The sequence below is a fragment of the Thamnophis elegans genome, chromosome 12 (assembly GCF_009769535.1).
Source record: "Thamnophis elegans isolate rThaEle1 chromosome 12, rThaEle1.pri, whole genome shotgun sequence".
Taxonomy (NCBI): domain Eukaryota; kingdom Metazoa; phylum Chordata; class Lepidosauria; order Squamata; family Colubridae; genus Thamnophis; species Thamnophis elegans.
The window spans coordinates 10,130,431-10,153,946 of NC_045552.1; the positions used below are offsets into that span (position 1 = coordinate 10,130,431).

The 23,516-nt window shown below is 46.8% G+C and overlaps 1 protein-coding gene across 1 annotated transcript in view; it reads left to right on the forward strand.

Moving 5' to 3' along the window:
- Positions 1 to 21,977, forward strand: part of SCN1B (sodium voltage-gated channel beta subunit 1) — a 31,649-nt gene extending 9,672 nt beyond the window's left edge. Inside the window, exons 2-6 of the mRNA XM_032228604.1 lie at positions 7,062 to 7,228; positions 12,985 to 13,228; positions 15,116 to 15,257; positions 17,347 to 17,456; positions 20,823 to 21,977. Coding sequence (XP_032084495.1) covers positions 7,062 to 7,228; positions 12,985 to 13,228; positions 15,116 to 15,257; positions 17,347 to 17,413 — 620 coding nt within the window. The 3' untranslated portion in view covers positions 17,414 to 17,456; positions 20,823 to 21,977. The remainder of the gene's footprint in view (positions 1 to 7,061; positions 7,229 to 12,984; positions 13,229 to 15,115; positions 15,258 to 17,346; positions 17,457 to 20,822) is intronic.
- The last annotated feature ends 1,539 nt before the right edge of the window (positions 21,978 to 23,516 follow it).

The following is a 23,516-nucleotide window of genomic DNA, read 5'->3' on the forward strand; positions in this document are numbered from 1 at the left end:
AGGAAGGTACATTGCATCTCAAAATCTCCCAAGTTGACAATCTGGTGTAATTCCCATAACGGTAAAGGTTCCCCAGCCTCCCGAAACACGTCGTGTTTCTCTGTCACCTCTGCAACTTCCGAGACCCAAAAATGGGGAGGAGCCTGGATTTATCTGCTCAAAATTCTCCGTTTGGTGGGTATCTGTTGCCAAATTAAGCAATAATTTATAGGTAGGTCCTCAATTTGCAACCACAATTTGAGACCCGAATTTCTGTGGTGTGGTTAAGCAAAGCAGTTGTTAATGGGGTTATGCCCAATAGCGATAGCACCTAGACTTATGTATATACCGCTTCATGGTGCTTTACAGAACTCTCTGAGCAGTTTACAGGGTCGGCATGTTACCCCCAACAATCTGGCTCCACATTTTACTGACCTCAGAGGATTGGAAGGCTTGAGCTGGCCAGGATCAAACTGCTGGCAATGAGGGTTCACCGACAAAAGGGTGAACGACAAAAGCGTGCCTGACTAAACCGCGGTGACAAAACTGCGAGTTCTAAAGCACGCCGACGAATGAGTGCTGAAGCGCAGCAACAACAGCGCGGCGACAGAAGCGTGCTGTAAACCTAACCCTAAACCTAACCCTAACCCTAACCCTAACCCTAAACCTAAACCTAAACCTAACCCTTACCTTAACTTAAATCGCGCTTCTGTCGGCACGCTGTTGTCGCCGCGTTGATGACGTCGCATTGATGACATCGTGGTTTTAGCGCCGCGGTTTTGTCGGCATGCTTTTGTCATGCGCGCATTTGTCGGGTCACGGGCAATAAGCAGTATTGCATTCTAACAAGAAGGAAGGAAGGAAGATAGCAATAGCACTTAGACTTATATACCGCTTCACAGTACTTTACAGCCCTCTCTGAGTGGTTTACAGAGTCAGCCTCTTGCTTGATCTGGGTCCTCATTTTACCCACCTCGGAAGGATGGAAGGCTGAGTCAACCTTGAGCCTGGTGAGATTGGAACGGCCAAATTGCAGTCAGCCGGCAGTCAGCAGAAGTATCCTGCAGTACCACACACTAACCACTGCGCCACCACAGCTCATCCAGTATTACTGATATTACTTTCTTTTTCGACGTGGTTGCAAAGTGGATCGCTGCACTTGTTAAAGTTAATCACACGGTCTTTAAGCAAATTAAGCAGCTTCCTCCGTTAACTTTGCTGGTCAGAAGCTGGCTGGGAAGATCACAAATAGTGATCATGTGTCCTTCGACTCTTGTAAAGTACATGTCGGTTACTCAGATGGTGACCGTGATCACCGTGGGGATGCTGCAGTGGTCATAAGTGCAAGGACTGGTCAAGTCAGTTTTTTCCAGTGCTGTTGTGACTTCAGTCTCTAAACAAATTGTTGCAAGACCAGGACTATCTACACGTTACTGTAGCTTTAGATAACACCCTTTCTTCTTCCTGTTTCAATGGATAATCTGTCCTCCTCCAGAAGCTGGAGTAATTTATCTGATTACAATTTTGGCAGCTATGGGAATGAACCTCTCTGAACTCTGGGAGGTTTACTTCGGAGTAAACATGCATCAGATTACACTAACTGCCATTACTTCCTCTGGGGATAAGTTCTTCCTTAGGCATTCAACACATACACACTCTCTCTCTCCTTTTAAATTCATTTGATTTTTTTTTCCAAAAAGCAAAACAAAGTGTGTGCCAAAACTTCCTTTCTCCACCTCCCTGCTTGCAGATCCATTTCTGTGATCAACATCAGCTGGGCAGGTTGAAGTGTTTGCGGAGACCCCAAATTTCTAAAAAGTCACTGTTCTGACCCAGCTTTAGCAGAAGCAAGAAACAGACTCCTTGTCACAAAAAAACCCCTCTTTATTTACCTCTTGTGAATTAATTGCATTCACCCACTGAAAAGTCCAGGCAATAGTCCTTCAAGGAGTTAACTGCAACAGTTCCTCCCGATAATTGCAAGGCTGTGAGCTCCCAGCCGAAAGGCTGCAAATTAAGTTTTGGCAAGCAGTCTTTTTGGCACGAAATACAATGAGCAAAATCTTCAGAAATACGAACTGTTGTCTCCTATGACAACCACTCCCCTTTCCTTCTATTTATTCCCCAGCCAGGGAGGGGCCATTCAGCGTCCACGTGTGCCTTGCTTCCCGAGTTGACTCCTTGTCCTTCATTGTTCACCTCTCCTAACTGCTCTGCGCATATGTGCACCTGGAACAGGTCCCAGCTGTTCTTCCTCCTCACTCATATCAGTCTCCAAAGGCAGCTGCCCCTTCAGTGGCTGGGAAATGTTGGACGGCCCTGGCTCTGTCTCTGCCTCTGACACAGAGCATCCACCAGAACCTTCCCCAGACTCCAGAACTGGCTCAAGTTCCTCCCCAACATCATCTGAGTCTGCCGCCAACTCCACTGGCAGCTGGCAGGCCACAACAGGTCACTATCAGCATGTTCACCTTTCTCTGGTTTGGAAAATAAAACTGAGTAGCATCTTCATCCCAGAAGTCTTGTGATATGAATATTTGAAGCAAGGGATTTTCAGAGAGACCCTTCAACATGAGGTTCTACTACCTTGTGTGCCACAGTTGAGTTTCTCCAGGGTGGCTGGAGAAATATTGACACAGTCAGAAGCATTTTTGGAGCTTTGTATAAACCATTTTGCCACTTTTTGAAGGAAAAAACAAACCTTCCCCATTAAGGTTTAAACTAGGAATGTCCGGTTCACAAAATATAAATCATTAACCAGAGTTAAAGATTTTGGTGAAGTAAATCAACTTTAGTTAATCAGAATAGAGTTGGAAGGGACCTTGGAGATCTTCTAGTCCAACCCCCTGTTCAAGCAGGAGAGCCTATGCCAGGGGTGTCAAACTCAAGGCCCGCGGGCCGGATCCGGCCCACGGAGTGGTTAGATTTGGATTTGGATTTATTCGATTTGTATGCCGCCCTATTCCCCGAAGGGACTCAGGGCGGCTGAACAAAAGCCAAGGGAAGGGGAACAAATACAGAAAAGTAAGACAAAAACAAGACAACGATACAAACAATTTAAAAAACACAGCAAGCACAGCAAATTCGAGTAGCAGGGGGAACTCAACCCCAGGCTTGCTGGGACAGCCAGGTCTTAACGGCTGTCCGGAAGGCCTGAAGGGTGGCGAGGGTCCGAATCTCCACGGGGAGCTCGTTCCAAAGGGCCGGAGCAGCCACAGAGAAGGCCCTCCTCCGGGTAGTAGCCAAATGGCATTGGCCAGTAGATGGAATTCGGAGGAGGCCTAATCTGTGGGATTTAATGGGTCTATGGGAGGTAAGTTGCAGGAGGCGGTCTCTCAAGTACCCAGGTCCAATACCATGTAGGGCTTTATAAGTGACAACTAGCACCTTGAAGCGTATCCGGAGACCAATAGGCAGCCAGTCAGCTCGTGGAGGATAGGTGTAACGTGGGTGTACCGAGGCGCACCCACAATCGCTCATGCGGCTGCGTTCTGGACCAGCTGAAGTCTCCAAACACTCTTCAAGGACTGCCCCATGTAGAGTGCATTGCAGTAGTCCAGTCTTGAGGTCACAAGGGCATGAGTGACTGTTGTAAGATCCTCCCGGTTCAGGCCCACAGGCACGATCTGGAAACAGCAGACCAGCCTGCAATGCTTCTGCCAGTGAAAACAGACCTGGGCACTGAGTTATCGAGTTTGACACCCCTGCCTTACACCATTTGAGACAGGTGGCTGTCCACTCTCTTCTTAAAAACCTCTAGTAATGAAGCACCCACAACGTCCGATTGTTCCACTGGTTAATAGTCCTCATTGTTAAGAAGTTTCTCTCTTAATTCCAGGTTGCGTCTCTCCTTGATTAGTTTCCATTGTTTCGTGTGCTTTGGACAATTAAGTCCCATCCCACCCACCCCTTTTGTGGCAGCCTCTCAAACTCCTAGACATCTAATTTGGTAAAAAAATAATAATTGAAAGGCAGACTCTAAATCAGTGTTTCTCAACCTTGGCAACTTGAAGATGTCTGGACTTCAACTCCCAAAATTCCCAGGCCAGCATTTGCTGGCTGGGGAATTCTGGGAGTTGAAGTCCAGACATCTTCAAGTTGCCAAGGTTGAGAAACACTGCTCTAAATGTATATTTTTTTAATGGCTTGGAACAAAATCGTGTGAAATTGTGCTCCTAAGAATGGTTAGAATTGAACTGACATCAGATTACTTATTTGGAACTTACTTTTCAAACAAGAGGGCACTGCAGCATATCCACAGAACCTGGGATTCAGTGGGAGGAATCAACCTGCTGTGTGATAAAAAGCATACGGTATTTTTGCTGCAGTGACATTGTTTATAGCCAGGTAAAGGGATAATTGGGGGAAAGTAGGTCAAGTTATTTTCACTTTCCAGAATCCAGATAGCCGAGGTTCTTATAGCTCCAGCAGATCAACAAGGCAGAAATTCCACAGGAATGGATTTCTCCACTTCGCTAGATCTACCTTGTGAATTTGGAATGCCCTTGAAAGATGTGATAGGAGGTAAGGAACCAGGATGAGTATCAGAGGGCATCTGCCAAGGTCTGCAAATTGTCCAGTCATGGCAGCTTTGCTGGTGTTCTCCCCCTAGTCATTGTCACCTGTGAGCGGAGTAAAAATCAAACAAACCCACAGACACACACTGTGTTCTGTCTGGACACAGCAGTGGTGAAGATTTGGGGGAAAGCAGGAAGAGTGGTTGGGTATGTAGGGAGAAGAGGAAAGGGCCTTGGGGGACAGCAGGGAAAGTCAGATAAAAGGGGCCTGAGCCCAGGCCAAAAATGTAATGTGAGTACGGGCGGTCCTCAAGTTATGACTGTGATGGAACTGCCCATTATGATTGCAAATTATAATGTCAGTTAAGCAAGGTGCTTGCTTAATGGCCTCCCACCTGTGCTCTCCCTGATGCAGTCGTTAAGCGATCTTGTTCAGGGGTTGGGGTAGCTTGCCTGCCCTGATTTTCCCAAGGCCTTCCCCGTACCCATGAGGCACTTCTTGCTCGACTTTCTGACTTTGGGGGACCTCCACGGGCTTTGGGTCTGCTTCCTCCCCTTAGGGCAGTGTTTCTCAACCTTGGCGACTTTAAGTCCTATGGACTTCAACTCCCAGAATCCCCCAGCCAGCATAGCTGGCTGGGGAATTCTGGGAGTTGAAGTCCACAGGACTTAAAGTCGCCAAGGTTGAGAAACACTGCCTTAGGGTCTCCGTAGGCATTAGCTTCGCTTCCTACTCAGCCACCCACAGGAGACCCAGGCCACACCTTCCACACCTTGGCTCCTGCAGGGAACTCCCCACTCTCTGGGCCTTCCGAAAGTCTGCTAAGACCTGGCTATTCCGGCAGGCCTGGGGCTGTTGACCTCTTGAACGAGGTCCAGCCCCACTAAGGTTGAGTGCATGTTGTGTCTTTTTAACTTGCTTTGTCTCTCTATTTTAAATTTTTTTTTAGCATTCTTTTAAAATTGTTTTTATGTAAGCCGCATGGAGTCCTTCGGGATTGGGCGGCATATAAATTCATTGAAACTTTGAACTTGCAAGATTCTGTTACTGCAACTTTACAATAAATTGGTTTACGTGACTTTCACCTGCTAGAACCAATGTTTCTCAAACCGAGGCAACTTGAAGATGGGCGACTTCAACTCCCAGAGCTGGCTGGGGAATTCCGGGAGTTGAAGTCCACCCATCTTTAAGTTGCTAAGGTTGAGTGAGTGGCCTGTTTGAAAGGGATGACACTGAGTGATCTTATTGAGAAAATGCAGGAGAATTTTTGAGATTCTGCACCCTCCCCTGTGTAGAAAGTGTTGCAGAAAATGACAGGCTTTAGACTTCTCAGGATACAGGAAAAGTTTATTTGGCAGCCAGGTTCAGAAAGCTAGCCCATGGCTTAGCATTGCAAGTTCTGAACAACCTTCATTATCGAAGCACGCGTTCTTATACATTCCCAAAAGCATTGCAACACGGAAATACTTAACACATTTCTTAGTGGTCACCTTGAGGAGAAATCCTTATATGGAGATGAGGGTCTTACTTCTCCTTTTGTTTATGGAGTACGTGTCATTAACGAACTTTAATTGAACCTTGGACTATTGACATAAACTTTTGACATAGAGACATCTTGTGGTTAGGCACTGGTTTCCTGTTCTTTGCAAGCTGCAATTCTGCCTATGTGGCTTTAATATGGAAGTAAAGGGGCTCTAAGAGGCTGTCCAGCCTGACCCGGTAGGTTTCACACTTAATGTCCAAATCTCACTTTACATCTGCTTTAAAAGGATCCTTGATTGGAAATTTTAAAAAAAAACCTTGACTCCCATATAAGTTAAAAAAATGTTAGCAATAGCAGTTAGACTTATATACCGCTTCATAGGGCTTTCAGCCCTCTCTAAGCGGTTTACAGAGTCAGCATATCGCCCCCACAATCTGGGTCCTCATTTCACCCACCTCAGAAGGATGGAAGGCTGAGTCAACCTTGAGCCAGTGAGATTAGAACCGCTGAACTGCAGATAACAGTCAGCTGAAGTGGCCTGCAGTACTGCACCCTAACCACTGCGCCACCTCGGCTCTGGGCAAAAGATTTACTAACTCTGAAGGGGAAACTAGCATGTTTATAATAATTCAGATTTAATCAGTCGGGTGCAATGGGAAGAATTTAAAACCAATCCTGTTTTTTTAAAAAAAGTATTTATTCTTCACCTTTCGTTCTTTTTCTTTCTTTTTCTCTATTTTTGTTTACAAGAACATGGACATTTATTTTAGGAACGATGACAGAGAAGTGTGATATCCGTATAAGTATTAAGGTTTAGAGCAGTGTTGTGGTGATTTACTGTACGTTATTTCCTAAGATGATATAAGGAATCTAATTTTATATATTCCATTAATTATTTAAACAATGAAGTAATAAATGTTACATTTGATGACAATTGTAGTCGTTTATTTTTTTCCCTTAAATATTTTAAAATATTTAAAGAGAGAGAGCGAGAGAGGGAGAGAGAGATGGAATGTAAAAGCTGGAGATGGGAGCTTTGATACCACTGGATTGTAATTTCTTCCGATTTCTCCTCTTTCAGTGACCTTGTGCCAAGGTGGCTGCGTGGAGGTGGATGCAGAAACAGAGGCTGTAGTCGGCCACACTTTCAAGATCCGTTGTATCTCATGCAAGAAGCGCAGTGAAACAGAGGCCGAGGCCTTTACTGAATGGTTCTTCAAAGAAGAAGGGACCACCGAACTGGTCAAGGTGTGTGCTGGAGCAAAGAAGGAATATTTGAGAGCAAGGCTCTCCAACCTTGGCAACTTTTAAGCCTGGAGGAATTCAACTCCCAGAATTGTCTCTTGGTTATTTAATCTTCCTTAACGTTAATCATTTTGTATTATGTCTATGGGGATTCTCAGTCCTCCAGGTCATGGTTGTCCCAAAGGTGCTTTTTCAAGACTCAACTGGACTTTCTAGTTTTTTCTTTGAAGATGTTTCGCTTCTCATCCAAGAAGCTTCTTCAGCTCCGACTGAGCTGAAGAAGCTTCTTGGATGAAAAGAAAAATCAGAAAGTCTTGGAAAAAAGCACCTTTGGGACACTTGGTGTTATCTTCTTGTTTTGTAAGATGCCTGGAGTTGCTTCAACAGTGAGATGTGTGGCCTATTAAATCGATAGATAAATGCCATCACTGTTTTCCCAGCTGGCTTCCAATGGGCCAAATTAATGGGGGAAGCTAGACTTGGCTTAATGACCACATGATCCAGCTAAAAATCCCCATGGCAATAGAAATCATAAACCGGGCACAATTCACTTAATGACTGTTTTGCTTAGCAATGGAAATTCTGGTCCCAAATGTGGTCTTTACGTTGAGGATTCCCTGTAGCAAATGCATCATTTCTCCATGCATGCCCAAATAAAGGGTTATTTAACAACACATTTGAGGTGGGGGAAAGGAGAACAAGACAAAAACACCCACTCTTCTATGTCATCCGTGTGCAAGTGGGCATCACAATCCTTGACTTGTAGGTGGCTCATTCAGGCTCCATTTCAGCAAAAGGTGCCAAGCAAAACCACAATGAAAAGATGAGCCACGAGTTCCTTGATCTTTCTTATGCCATGCCTTCTTCCTTCCTTCCTTCCTTCCTGCTTTCTTTCTCCCTCTGTATTTAGGAGGCTTTGGGACAAGGAGCAGATCTGAGATCTGAACTGATTCGCTTGCACAGGGATATTGAAATCAGACCAAAACCTGCCTTCCGTCTTAAGAGCTGTAGGTTATTTGTCCCTGATTTGGTCAATAAATTGATTATTCACTGAAGCTCTTGCAGACCAAAGCTGTCCCCCCTGTTTAAGAGCTTGCATAATGAACTGTTCTGACCCCCTCCTCTGTCCAGTAACGAATGCCGAGACAAGCTTAACTGGAATGTACTTTAATTAGCAAAACACCAAAACCTCGGTGGCTGAAAGCCAAGCAAACAAAGAGATAAGGACCTTGGCAGTAACTCAGACAAATTCAGGCAGCAATAAACACAGATAAGGCTTGGCAGCAATCCATCCTGCCAAGCTCCCAGTACTGTTCTCTGACATTCACTCCTGCGTTGACTTCTGCAAAGAGGGCTGTGTGCACAAGTACATTTTATAGTCTGGAGAGGAGCCTAATGACCACCAGCTGAGTACAATCACCTCCTGTAATTGCGTAATTGTTCCTGACGCCTAGCAGCTCTTTGATGGCATGCATCCAGGAACAACTCACTTCTGGCTTCTGGATCACTCTCCCTTGTCTCCTCTCCACTGGTCCAAGGCTCAGGCGCCACCTGGTGGCCAACCAGTCTCTCTGCGCCCTTCTCGGAGTCGGAACCCTGTCCAGGGTCCTCCACATCCTCCAGAGCCGACTCATAGGGCCCCTCGCTGTCAGAGTCTGGTGGCAGCTCCTGCTGGGCCACAACAGTGAACATACATATTCTAATTTCCTACATAGTGGCAGCATAAACCTCCTCTTCTGGTGCCCAATTATTAATGGTATAGATTTTGTTCTTTCCGAGCAGCCAAATTGAGGTAATTTTGGGGGTACTCTGTGTTCATGTGACTTTGTTCCAGGCAGGGTGAATAAAAATCCATGATTTAAAAAAAAAAATCAGATTCTTAAAATTTAAATTGGATTTTTATTTATTTAAATCGAACGTTTTTGACTTTGATCAAATTTATTTTAATAAAATGCTTTTGGAGTGAAAAAAAAATTAAATATAGTTTTCTATTTAAGATACATTTCGTTTATTCAGCATGAACTGGAGCTTAAGTTGTAAGTAGCATGATTATTGCATATTCTGCAATATTGGCACTGGAGCCCCAGAGGGACAGAGATGACAGTTGCGCTTTAAAAAAATATGATTTAAACCGAGTTGATTTAAAGCAAGCCTTTTCACTAGTGATTTAAATTGAGTTTATTTTAAATCAAATCCACCCTGGTTCCAGGGCGTATTTTTGCAACCAGGATTTAGGATTAACCACTCCAGCAGTACCTGTACATGTAGGTCTAAGGCAGGGGTTGGTTTCTCGCCCCGTTCCAACCGGTTCGGGTGGAACCGGGCCCGCGGTGTCCTCGTGCACGCACGCAGTGCACGCATGCGTACTAGCGTCTGTGCGATGCTCCAGCTGCTCCTGGAGGATCGCGCAGGTGCTTTATGCGTCCTGCGCATGCGTGGAAGCGCAGAACTCATCAAAACCGGGTAAGGAGCGCGGGAGGGCGGGCGGGCCCTTCGCCGTTCCCGGAAGTTACTTACTTCCGGGTTCGCCGACCAACTGGTTCGCGGGGACCGCTGCGAACCGGTTGAAACCCACTCCTGGTCTAAGGAGAAGGCAAACTGGACAGTCCTTATTTGGGGTAGGAGTGCAGTGGGGGCAAAAGGATGCAAAAGAGTTGCACGGAAATTACCCCTTTGCCTCTGAGTCAGCATTTCTTGATTGGCAGCTTGCAGATGCACTGGATAACAGTTTTCCAGCGCTGTCATCAATTTGGCCTTTCTTATTTGCAGAGGGAGACTTGATTTCTTACAGCTCCAGTTCCATCTCTTGAAAGAAAACAGATTTTCTTCTGCTGCTGCCCTGGAGCAGAAATCTTGGATCCATCTGCAGCTCTTTAATCTCACCCTTGGTAAATCTGCAATTCGGTCGACTCGGCACTTCCCTGAAGGCAAACCCTGCTAACGTTTAGTGGGACTTTATTGTGACTTTACACACTCAAGGTTTGCAACGTTGCTGGTAATCCTCCGTGCATGACTGCAATTGGGAGCCAGAATTTCCATTGCTAAGCAAGGTGGTTTTTAAGTGAGTCGCATCCAGTTTTACACCTTTTTTTTTTTGCCATGTTCTTGAGCAAATTGCTGCCGTTGTTAAATGAACCATGAGTTTATTAAGGGAGTCTGGCTTCTCCCATTGCTGGTTGGAAAGGTGCCAAAATGGTGATCAAGTGGTGATCGCATGACCCCAGCATGCTGCCAAAATTTGGATTGTGGCTTTGGGGAAATGCTGCAAAGGTTATAAATGTCGTTGTAAATTTAATGGTTATAGATCAAGGACAGAGGTGGTATTCAGCCAGTTCTGACAAGTTCTGGAGAACCGCTAGCGGGAATTTTGAGTAGTTTGGAGAACCGGCAAATAGGCTGGCCACGCCCTGCTGCCTCCCAGCCGATCTTCTTTTGTTGCCGTGAACAGGAGAATGGAGCTGGAAAGCAGGTTAGTGGGGTGAGGAAGGAATGTGTATTTTGCAGCAACCTTCCCCTGCCACGCCAACAAAGCCATGCCACACCCTCAAAGCCACACCACAACCACAAAACCAGCCCACACCCACAGAACCATGCCACACCCACAAAGCCACGCCCACAGAAATGGTAGTAAAAAAAATTGAATCCCACCACTGATCAAGGACTTCCTATAATTATATTCTCCCAGGAATATTTTTCTGCTTTTGTCAAGAGGGGACATTTTAACAATGTCCCAAGGTAGAGAATCACCCTCACTGCTGCTTACCATGTAGAGATAGGAATAATGATTCATACAGATTTAATCTGTTTTAGAAGTATGGTTGTGCTGATCCCCGTTTGCTTGTCTGCTTTCTTAAAACAATAAAAGTTTCTCACCAGCTGGAAACACTTTCTCTTTCCACATCGTTCCGTTCTGAGGCCACCCTGACTTTGTCAGTCTTGACAAAAGACTGGAATTTTTATTACCTGCTCAAAGACTTTTCCTTGCTTCTTTCGGAGATTTTGCGATATCCCCGAGATCAGCAAGATGTAATCTTCCTATTCACCATCTCTTCAGGATGATTTAGGCCCGTTGGGACCCCCCAGCAATAAAAGTGTCGACTGCGATCTCAGAGCTTTGAGATCGCACGTCATCTCGTCATGGCTTCAGCCCCTAAAAGACATGTCTGGGGTTTGATCTGTTTAATGTTGGACGGGAGACCACCACGATGTAAACCAGATTGGAAAGATTAAAAAAAACATTCTGGGAGGAGGGAATGACATATCACTTTTCTGTTGTTGCCAGTAAACTCCATGGGTGCAATCATGTAGTCATCCGGAGTCTTCGGCTTTATAGTAAATGGCATACCATTGGTGCACCCTGCCTAAGATAAGCCACCATAAAACCTTACATATCAGATATGGGGGAATTGTTACTTGGAGGCTCATAGAACAGATCTGTCCTCTTCCAAGGACTTGCTAGAGAAATTATGTTTCATAGCAATAGCACTTAGACTTATCTACCGCTTCACAGTGCTTTTACAGCCCTCTCTAAATGGTTTACAGTGTCAGCCTCGTGCCCCCAACAATCCGGGTCCTCATTTTACCCACCTCGAAAGGTTGGAAGGCTGAGTCAATCTTGAGCCAGTGAGATTCGAACTGCCAGCAGTCAACAGTATTAGTTGCAGTACTGCATTCTAACCACTGGGAGGGAGGGAGGGAAGGAAGGAAGGACAATAGCACTAGCACAGACTTATCTACCGCTTCACGGTGCTTTTACAGCCCTCTCTAAGCGGTTTACAGAGTCAGCCTATTGCCCCCAACAATCTGGGTCCTCATTTGACCCACCTTGGAAGATGGAAGGATGAGTTAACCTTGAGCCTGGTGAGACTCAAACTGCCAGTAGTCAACAGAATTAGCTGCAGTATTGCCTTCTAACCACTGCGCCAGTACGGCCTCATTGTTTTATGATGCAAGATCAAAAGCATAGCCTTTTCTGTTTCATCTCCAGAACTAACTACAATGACCATTGAAACTAGCTCTTTGGATACGATCTTTTACTACAGGGATCTCCACCCTTGGCAAATTTGAAGACTTGGGGACTTCAACTCTCAGAATTCCTCAGCCAGCCTATAGCATAGCTGGCTAGGAGTTGAAAGTCCACACGTCTTAAAGTTTCCAAAGTTGGAGAGCCCTGTTCTACTACTTGTGAAGGGAGCAAAGTAGTCCAGAAGATTTAAGACATTGTCTTCCAAAACATTCTGGGACTCAGAAGAAGCAGTTGGAGAGTTGTCTAGGCTGTGCCTTCCCATCAGGGGTGAAATTCAGCAGGTTCTGAAGAACCAGTTGTGGAAATTTTGAGTAGTTCGGAGAACCGGCAAATACCTCTGAATGAGGTGGGAATAGAGATTTTGTAATAACCTTCCCCCAGATGTGGGGAGGGAATGTGGATTTTGCAGTATCCTTCCCCTGCCATGCCCACCAAGTCATATCCACAGAACCGGTTGTAAAAAAAAAATTGAATTTCACCACTGCTTTCCATTGCAGCATTTTGTACCTGAGGACATTATTTTAGTTTCTTCCAGTTAATAGAGGACACAAAGTGATTCCCTTAGAAGAATCTCCAAACTTCAAACTGTGAAGATTGAATCAATCAGTGGCTATCTTCAGATTGATTCACAATATGTTACTTCAACTCATCCCCATCGTATTACTATTGCATTTTTCTGTGCCCAGTACTGTTTCTTCTGGTTCTGACTGGGTCCTCTCCATCTTCTCTCCAGATTCTTCGCTATGATTTCTATGATAAGCTCTCTATATACGATCCTCGCTTTGAAGATCTAGTGATGTGGAATGGTACCAAGAACATTGCAGATTTGCAGGATGTCTCCATTTTCATCCTGAACGTGACTGAAGAACACAGAGGGGAGTACATCTGCAGTGTCAACCGCACCCTCCATTATGCCAATGAATTCTCCTACAACATAATGGTCAACAAGACCATCCACCTGTCTGTGGTTCATAAAGGTAAGCCCAAAGCTGGAGCCTCAAAGGTGGTGGAGCAGGCACAAGTTGGCATGTTGTAGACCAGGGGTGTCAACCTCATTTTCATTGAGGGCTGCATCAGGACTGGTTGACCTCGGAGGACCAGGCAGGCATGGCCAACTGGGTGGGTGTTGCCAATTGGGTGGGGTGTGGCCAGCTTGATACCACTCACTGGGTATGGCTAATGGTGGGCATGGCCAGCTTGACACCACTCCCCAAACTGATGACATGTTTCCTCTTCGCATGGGGTAGACCAGGCTGAAGGGACGCTGGCCAGCCTCTTACATTTTCCAGGACGGCCCTGTGAGCTGGATCCAAACACATCACAGGGCGGATCGAGCCCACAGGCCTTGCGTTTGACACCCCTATTGTAGACCATTGGAGAGTTTAAACATCAGATGACTTATGGATCAGAGTATCTTTTCAACCACCTTATTTCCTACAGTGTCCAATCCGGCAGCTTCAGAACTTATCAAACTTCTCCAAGCCGTCCTTCAAACAGCAAGCAAAAATAAGTCCAGTGCGAATGATGTCAGAGGGAGGGATGGGTTGTTGCCTGAATTCCACCAATGAGCATAACCAGAAGTAAGGATGGATGGATGTAGCCCAGGGGTGTCAAACTCAAGGTCTGTGAGCCAGATCTGGCCCACAGGGTGCTTAGATCTGGCCCGCAGTGCTGCCCTAGAAGCAGCAAAGGACAGGCCCCCAGTGTCTCTGCAAGCAAAAACAGAGCTCGGGAGGGCTGCGTGCGACCCTGGCCTTGCCCTCCCGTAGGTCTTCCCTCTGCTTGGAAAGCCTACGCTCATAGTCCTCAGTAAGCTGCTTCTGCTGAGCCCCCTTCTCGGTCAATCCAATTTGAACTGAGTTATTTTGCCAACTCTTTCTCATGGTGGCTGCTTAGCTCCAACAACTGCTTCCTGTCGGGGCCCTAAGGAGCCCAGGCGGGCAGGCGAGGAGTGGCTGGGAGGGGAGGGGTGAGTAGATGCTGGCGAGGCATCCCTTGCCATGAGTGACATTGAGTTGGGCATGGCCACCCAGTCACATGACCACCTAGCCACGCCCACCCAGCTGGTCATTAGGCAGATCCTATTAGTGGTCCGCGGGATTTAAAATTATGAAATCCCTGAGGTCTGAAAGTTTGGTGATCCCTGCTTTAGAGGAAAACATTGTGACCTGACAAATGCGCGCACGACAAAACCACGCCGACAAAACCGCGTCGCTAAAACCGCGACATCATCAATGCGCCGACAACAGCGCACCGACAGAAGCGCGATTTAAGTTAAGGTAAGGTTTAGGGTCAGGGTAAAGTTTAGGGTTAGAGCGCGCTTCTGTTGATGCGCTGTTGTCAGCGCGCTTCAGTGCTCATTCGTCGGCGCAGTTTAGAACTCGTGGTTTTGTCACCGTGGTTTTGTTGGGTGCGCTTTTGTCGGTCGCTCTTTTGTCCATGAATCGGAAAACATTGAGATGCTGGAATTCTTGTAGCTCCATTCTGTTCATCTAATTATATCAGGTTAAAGTAGAGGTCTTCAAACTTGGTAACTTTAAGACTTGTGGAGTCCAATTCCTAGAATTCTCCAGCCAGCTATGCTGTCAAGTTTGGGGACACTGGGTTAAAGAGAACTCTGAGAACAGTGACTGGAAATAATCCCATTGAGTTTTAGGTGTTTGCCAAAGAGCCCAACAGTAAGTGGGTTCGCTACCAGCTGAAACAAGGTCATTCTTTGCCCGTGTGGTCCGTGAGCCACAATTCCTCAAAACCTCAGTATTCAATTTCCATTCTAGCAACAACAACAAAAGTAACCGAGTTTAGTTAACCCGGATGCCTGCACTTCACACAGCCCTATTCCTGACTTTCCCTTTCCTCCGTAGGCAATCGGGATATGGCATCTATTGTCTCCGAAATCATGATGTACGTCCTCATCGTTGTCCTGACCATCTGGCTGGTAGCGGAGATGATCTATTGCTACAAGAAGATCGCCGCAGCGACAGAGGCAGCTGCTCAAGAAAATGCGTAAGGAGAGCGGCTTAGGGCAGGAAAAGCGGCAAGGGGGAGCAACACAGGGCACTCCGATATAGGGCGTTGGGTGGCTATTAGCTACCCAACGCCCTATAATAACCCATAAGGGATGATGGGATGATGCCACCAATGGTGTATTTTGAATACTGATGAGCAGCTCATTGTTCTGACCTGGCCTTCCTAAGAAAGCATAAATCACAATCTTAGTCCCCCAAACCCTCTTTTATTCCCACGGCTGTGAATTATGGTCATTCACAGCCAGCAAGGCTTCGCAAACAGTCTGTGAAGATTCCGACAGATGTCTGCTCGAGTTGCCATGGTCTTTTCAGTAGACTGTTGATAAACACGGACCTTATCTCCCTTGAAATGCTGCCAGAGAACTAATTGCCAATTACTTTTGCAAGGCCAAACCTGGTACAGTCGAACAGAACTTTTCCTCCGGGATTGGGCGGCCTATAAATTTAATAAATGAAATGAAATGAACTTTTCAAAACTTGAACCACCCCCGGTGAATTAATTGCTTCCTGCAAAAGTTCACGTCCCGTTCACTCCTCTTTTATGTCTTATGGGAGGGGCCAATCATCTCCAAGCCTTACTTCCAAGTCGACCCTGTTTTCTTAATCGTCCTTGCCTTCTGGTAGCTCTCGCACACTGGGAACAGGCTCCCACTGTTCTTCTGCCTCGCTGATGTCAGACTTCGGAGGCTCCAGAGAGAGTAAATAGCTACCAGATGGCCTTGCCCCGCCCCCTCTCTGCCTCCGATGCAGAGCCCTCATCCGAGCCTTCCCCAGACTCCAGGACTGGCCCATGCCATGTCCCTCCCCAACCTCCTCACTGTCCGACTCTGCTGCCAGCTGACCACAACACTCATACAAAAACCAGACATTGCAGTAAAAGAAATGCCCAAGCTAATGTTGACATCCAACATTACTCCTGGCAGCTTCTATGGCACTAGGCGTCAGCCCAACAAGGTAGACCAGGCAAAGAAACGGATGCCATATAGGTCATTGTAGTTGTTATCGCGACAAATATCGTAACAGGATCTTGCAATGTTGAATGTGCTCTACCCTTCACTTTGTCTTTGAATCAATGACAGAGAGGCTCTCTGAGCTGTTTACTCGATCTACTTTCTTGACCCAGCCTCAAAGCCCCTCTTAACTGACCATTACCTTGGTAGTTTGTTTGTTTTGTTTGTTTGTTTTATTAGTTTTGTATGCCGCCCACTCCCGAAGGACTCCCGGCGGCTTACAATAAAACAGGGAAAGGGGAATAAATAAGACAATACAAAATTTTTTAAAATGCACAACATTCACAATTAAAGTGGGGCTGGATATTTCAACAGCCCCCAGCCTGTCGGAACAGCCAGGTAGCTTTATGGAAGGCCGGGAGGGTGGTAAGGGTCTGGATCCCCACGGGGAGCTCGTTCCAGAGGGCCAGAGCAGCAACAGAGAAGGCAACAGAGAAGCAGCTTGTCTGCAAGTGGCTTGTCCTCCTATTTTTCAAGGCCATTCCCTATGTCCTGTCCACTAAGGTTCTACGCTGGGTAGGGCCGAGATGGGACAGCGGATAATTAAGTAGGTTTATACATTAGGAAAGGAAAATCTCTGGAGCATGTGTGGAAGGAGGAATGACCTTATCCAGTGGGAGATAAGTTGTTGGCAAAGCCAAAATGTACCATATTTTTCGGGGCATAAGATGCTCCGAAGTATAAGACGCACCTAACTTTTGGGGAGGAAAACAAGAAAAAAAAAATCTGCCTCTGCCTCCCAGCAATTTGCCTCCTTGCAGCAAACGGCAAACAGCCCGTTTCAATTTCAGCACAGCCTGATTAGCCCAAGCAGCTGATTGTTGGTTGGATCAATAGGAGGAGGTGTTCTGGGCCTCCTAACTTACTCACTTGATCTTATTGGGATACCAAAGCACGCCAGGATTTTTTAAAAAAAGATACTGAAGGCTGGCTTAGCATTTGGTTGTGATGAAACTCCAGCAGTTCCTGGAGTTTGCATTGTATAAGAGAGGAGTGGGGAAAGGTGAGCTTAACCCCATTTCCGAAGTATACTCATGTCTTTTTGTCTCCTAACAGCTCCGAATACTTGGCCATCACATCGGAAAGTAAAGAAAACTGCACAGGGGTGCAGGTAGCTGAATAGCCCAGGCCAGGCCGTTGGAAGGCAGATTTCTGGTTTTTATAAGGTATGATCATTGTTCTGACCCCCTCACCTTATCAGTTCAAAAACGAAAGCCAAACAGAACTTCAAAGGAATATTTTTATCAGTCCCGGCTCTTGCTGGCTGCGAGCCCAAAATAAACACAGATAAATGCTCTGGCAAAAGTCCTCACTCATAAACTACTACAAAACAGGATCATATAAATCAAGTCACTTATTCAAGTGGTTTTTCTCGATGGTTGCACACAAACGGAGAGCTTGACTAGAACAGAAACGGAATGTTGACTTCTGCAACCAGGGCGTGGCACCACCAGTCTTTTATCCGCAGGAGGAGATCCTAATGAGCCACAGCTGCTCGTTATCATCTCCTGTGAGTCCTCAATTGCTCCTTACAGTCAGTCAGCCGTTCTCCTGTGTGCATCCCGAAACAACTCACAGGAGGTTTCTGTGTCAGCCTCTCTCACTGATCCAAGGCTAAGTCATTACCTGGGGACCAACTAGTCTCTCTGAGCCCTGCTCGGAGTCAGACCCCTGTCCAGGGCCCTCCGCCTCCTCCAGGCCTGACTCATAGGGCCCCTTGCTGTCAGAGTCTGATAGCAGCTCCAAAGGTTCCTGACGAGTCACAACAGATCATTATCGTCACCATCACCTAAATCAGGGGTCAGCAACCTTAAACACTCAAAGAGCCATTTGGATCCGTTTCCCACAGAATAGAAAACACCGGGAGCCACAAAACCTACTGGGGGGGTCTAAAAACCCAATAAATTGCGTGCTGGCGGGTGTCACACTTTAGCGGTTGAGACACATATTTTGAGTGACAGGGAGCCGCAGCAGAGGGATGAAAGAGCCACATGCGGCTCCAGACCTCTGACCTAAATGAATATCATACAGACAGTCCTCAACTGTATAACCTAATGAGCTGAGGTGGCGCAGTGGTTAGAGTGCAGCACTGCAGGCTACTTCAGCTGACTGCAGTTCTGCAGTTCGGCTGTTCAAATCTCACTGGCTCAAGGTTGACTCAGCCTTCCTTCCTTCCGAGGTGGGTAAAATGAGGACCCAGACTGTGGGGGCGATATGCTGACTGTAAACCGCTTAGAGAGGGCTGAAAGCCCTATGAAGTGGTATATAAGTCTAACTGCTATTGCTATTGCTATAACCATTCAAAAGTTATGATGGGCTTTTAAAAAGCTATTTACAATCCACCCTCCAAGTTAAAAATGGTCATAAGATAGAATCCGGTCATGTTTTCTTGACTTAACGACTACAGTGACTTAAGACTGAAATTCTGGGCTCCATTGCAGTTATAAGTCAAGGACTGCCTGTAGTCTAATTGACTGAGTGTTGATTCCAGTGATTGGATCTTAAGAATGGTGAAGGTATTGCCATAAATTGTACTCTGTTTTTTTTTTTGCAACAGAAGATTTCAAGTCCAGGAAAGTTGACATTTCTAAAATTTGGTAAATTTGTCTGGTATTGCATCAAGAGCTCCCAACAAAAATCAGTATAGTGATTTATAATTATATTGTTATTATGTATTCTCTTCTGAAGAATACTTGGGGAATACTGGTGATTTAGGATTCATTCAAGCTTTCCCCAAAAGCCTAAAACTTGTCTAAGTATTATAATAGGCAATGTAGTGCCTATTCATATTATTAATAATAATATCAAGGGTGCCCGGTGCTTTGCAGATTATAATAAGAGCCAGAGATGTCTCTGCCTCAAACGATTTGAAATCCAAATTTATGGTAATATGGGAGCAGTGAGACAGTAGGAAAACATAACTCCCATCTTTGCATTTACATCTCATCCTTTTTATCAGTTGATATTGTTGGAGAGGATTTTGGCTGAGTTCTGAAAGAGAAAATGGATCCAAATTTTCTTACTGTTTTACCCATCAAAATTAAACAGCAGGTGAAAACTCCAACTAAACCTGATTTGATGTGAGGTACAATTAAACTTCATTCAAATACACAGAGTTTATCATTCTGAGAAAAAAAACACCAGTCTGGTAGCATCTTCTCCAACTAGCAGATTCTATGAGAATAAGACATTAACTAATACAGGTGTCTTACAACCTTAACAATTCCAAGCAAGTTTCCCCTTCTGTCCCATAACCACTTGGAGGCGACATTCCAGACGTGTGGAGAATCACCCCTAGGGGCTTTTGGGGCCCACTGGTGGAACAGCAGGAAGATGAAGTTTGACTTTCCTCTCTATCTTCTCCAGAAGAGGAAATTGCAACGGGTAAGGGAAGATACACCAGGCTAGGACAAGCAACAGAGATGTCATTTGTGCCATTTTATTTAGTTTAGTTTAGTTTATTTATTTATATGCCGCCCTTTTCCCTGGGGGGACTCAGGGCGGCTTACAACTCGAACTCGAAAGGGAGGGAAAACAAACATTTAACACATGAGACAGCCATAATGTCACAGGGTCCATGACGTTATACCAACAACCCTTTCCATGTGAATTCCACAAGGATATCATGATGCTTGTGATATCCCTCACCTTCACATGGGAAAGGACAGAAGGGACAGTAGTGTCAAGCTTCAGTCCCATGGGCCGGATCCGGCCCAGGGGGTGTTTAGATCTGGTCTGTGTGGCTGCCCTGGAAATAGTGAATAACTGGCCTGCAGTGCCTCTGCCTGTGAAAATGGAGGTTGGGGCCCTCCCAGGCTCCGTTTTCGGCTGCAATGACCTCCTGCAGCCCTCTGCCATTGAAAACTGAGCTCAGGGAGACTCTGTTTTCAGCCACAACGGCCTCCTGCAGCCCTCTGCCATTGAAAACTGAGCTCAGGGAGGCTCCGTTTTCAGCCGCAACGGCCTCCTGCAGCCCTCTGCCATTGAAAACTGAGCTCAGGGAGGCTCCGTTTTCAGCCACAACGGCCTCCTGCAGCCCTCTGCCATTGAAAACGGAGCTCAGGGAGGCTCCGTTTTCAGCCGCAACGGCCTCCTGCAGCCCTCTGCCAGCGAAAATGGAGGTCGGGGAGGCCGTATGCAACCCACCCAGGCTCCATTTTCGGCTGTAACGGACTCCTACAGCCCTCTGCCAGTGAAAACTGAGTTCAGGGAGGCCTTCGCGGCCAAAAACAGAGCCTCAACAAGTGCTGTTGAGCTGGCCATGCCCACCCCGACTACGCCCCCCCCTACCCGTCCCTTCCCAGGTCAAACACAACCCTGATGCGGCCCTCAATTAAATCGAGTTTGACACCCCTGGGATAGAAGATGTTAGTAGCTGGTATCCAATGACACCCTCCCCCTCCCTTAGCAAGCGATCCACCAATAATGACCCCTGGCACCAGTGTTGCAAAACCTCCCTACTCCCAGGCCTCCGGCCAGGTTGTCTTTTGCCATCCAGGTGATCTAATGCTGCATTATTCACCCTTTTCCAGGGATGAGGCTTTGAGGAGGAGTCGAGAAGAGGCAAAGTGACTCAGCAGAGCAACCATCAGCCCAGAGAAGAAGTGAGCTGGAGCCAAAGCAGCCCCTCCCTCCCCCCAACTGCACGGCCCCCTTTCCTTAATGAAAGCATGCTATTTTTAATACCAGAGCTCTGTATCCAAGCCAGCCACTCAGAGACAGCCATGCCTATTTTTCTGGGGGGGGGGAGAGGGGGGAGGAGTTTTGCTCTTTTAGTCCCAGGTTACACACCTTTCCGGAGTGGGCATTGCCTCCCCCCCCTGCCATTAGCATGAGGGGAACACAGCATGGCGGCTTGCTCACGTAATGCAAAGCTTGAGGTCCTTTCCCGCGGTGGTCCCCGCCCCCGCCTCCCTCCCTCCCCCCCCGGAGCACTTGCGCTTTCTGATGTTTTGCACATTTCTCGCGCTTTGGATTCTTTCGGTTACTTCGCAACCAGCACTTTCGACGGGTCTGAGGAGAGGATCCCGCTTTTCTCTCCTACGTGTCAAGATGGATCTTGGACTTCTCAGTGGCCACAGCCAGCCAGGAGTAGAGACTGGGTAGAAGATGATTCCCTCACGGCGCCTAAGCCGTGGAGGGAAGGCTCGGGATGCAAACACTGTCCCAACTCTGGTTGCGGCCGGAGCGAACTCTCTGGGGGGAAGGCAGGGCTATGGGGATTGCGCGGCCCAAAGGCCCCGTTCCTTAGCCCAGGCGCTCTTCGCCTAATTTTCTACCAAGGTTTACTTCTCAGCTGGCTGGCTGGCAGATTACGGAAGGTCTTTTGCAAAGGAGAGATGCCTTGGAACAGAAATCGGATGGAGGAGGAGGATTTTGCTTCTCTCTCTGTGCCCTGGAGATGTGGGTGGTCACGGTGCCCTGTGTTGGGCGTCGGTGGTTGAGCTCGGCCTTGGAATTGGTGCAGGGCAACGGTCACAGCAATGCCATCACTCCCATCGCCCTCCTCCACATTTCCCCTTCCTGGATCCATTATTACCTTTGCCAGGCCATTTTGGCTGTTTGGAGAATACTCTTACCTCCCCTCTGCTCAGACCCCCCCCTTTCCCCTCTGGGGCTGGTCCTAGGAACCAGCTGCCAACACAATAGAATAGGGTTTGTTCATAAATAAAGAGGATTGAATTTCACCCGCTCTGCCTCCCTGGGGTCATTCCTATCGCAAGTGTGGACACGTGACTCTAGAACATCTGGATGGGAATGAAGAGATGCACATTTTGCAGAGGAAGGAGTGGAGAAGATCGGCCTTTCCCGATAGAGAAGCTAAGTTCACCCCAATCATGATTGACAATTAAAATTTGCTCCTTTATTTAAATCAGTGGTGAAATTCAATTTTTTTTACTACCGGTTCTGTGGGCGTGGCTTGGTGGGTGTGGCTTGGTGGGCATGGCAGGGGAAGGATACTGCAAAATCTCCATTCCCTCTCTGGGGGCCAGCCAGAGATGGCATTTGCCGGTTCTCCGAACTACTCAAAATCTCCGCTACCGGTTCTCCAGAGCCTATCAGAACCTGCTGGATTTCACCCCTGATTTAAATCATTAACTCTGCCACATCATCATCATCCTCTTTTAATGACCCCATAATCCCTTGCAGGGTCAAGTCTGTCCAACTGAATGAAGCCGAGTGTTTACTGGCCAGATGCCCTTCCTGTCGCCAACGCGGAGTTTTGTTCACCAGATATATTCTGATCATGCCCAGAGAGAGAAAAAATATCTGCCTCTATCTAGGATTGAACTCGCAGCCTCCTGATTGTGAGGAGGGAACTCCACCTCTAGGCTACCGCACCACCCATTTAACCACATGCCACGTGCTATTTTTTAAAGAGAGAGAGAGAGAATGGGAATAAATACCAGTTTTTGACCCAGCCAAGCATTCTTAGCCTCTTCTGTTTCAGAGGATCATCAGCGTTTTAATGTGGGAGGGTGAGACCCATTCACAAAAATAAAATTTAGGAGGGGGCTGCCAATGACTATCGCTAGGTTGGTTCTCAAGCTTTTGTAGTAGTGTTGTAGAGCCAAGAAATTAACATTGGAGAGGAAAGCGATGGCAAATCTAGACTAAAAAGCAGGGACATCATCCTGCCAACAAAAGTGCGTGTAGTCAAGGCTATGGCTTTCCCAATTGCAATGTATGGCTGTGAAAAGTGGACCATAAGGAAGGCTGAGTGCCAAAGAATTGAAGCCTTTGAACTTTGGTGCTGGAGAAGACTCCTGTGAGTCCCTTGGATGGATGGCAACGCCATCCAACCGGTCAGTCCTAGAGGAGATCAACCCTGACTGTTCTTTAGAAGATCCTGAAGAGGAAACTCAAGTACTTCGGCCACCTAAGGAGAAGGAAGGACTCCCTGGAGAAGAGCCTCATGCTAGGAACGATGGAGGGCAAAAGAAGAAGGAGACGGCAGAGAATGAGGTGGCTGGATGGAGTCACTGAAGCAGTCGGCATAAGCTTAAGTGGACTCCAGAGGATGGTAGAGGACAGGAAGATCTGGAGGGACATTGTCCATGGGGTTGCGATGGGTCGGGCACAACTTTGCAATTAATAACAAAAGTGTAGTTCCAGCCCAGACAGATCAATAAGGTGACTTGGCATAAAGTACCTTTACAGACTCTAGAAGTTGATTATTAGAGGGTATAGAAGCTGGAAGGGCTAGCTCTGTAGATCTCAGGTAG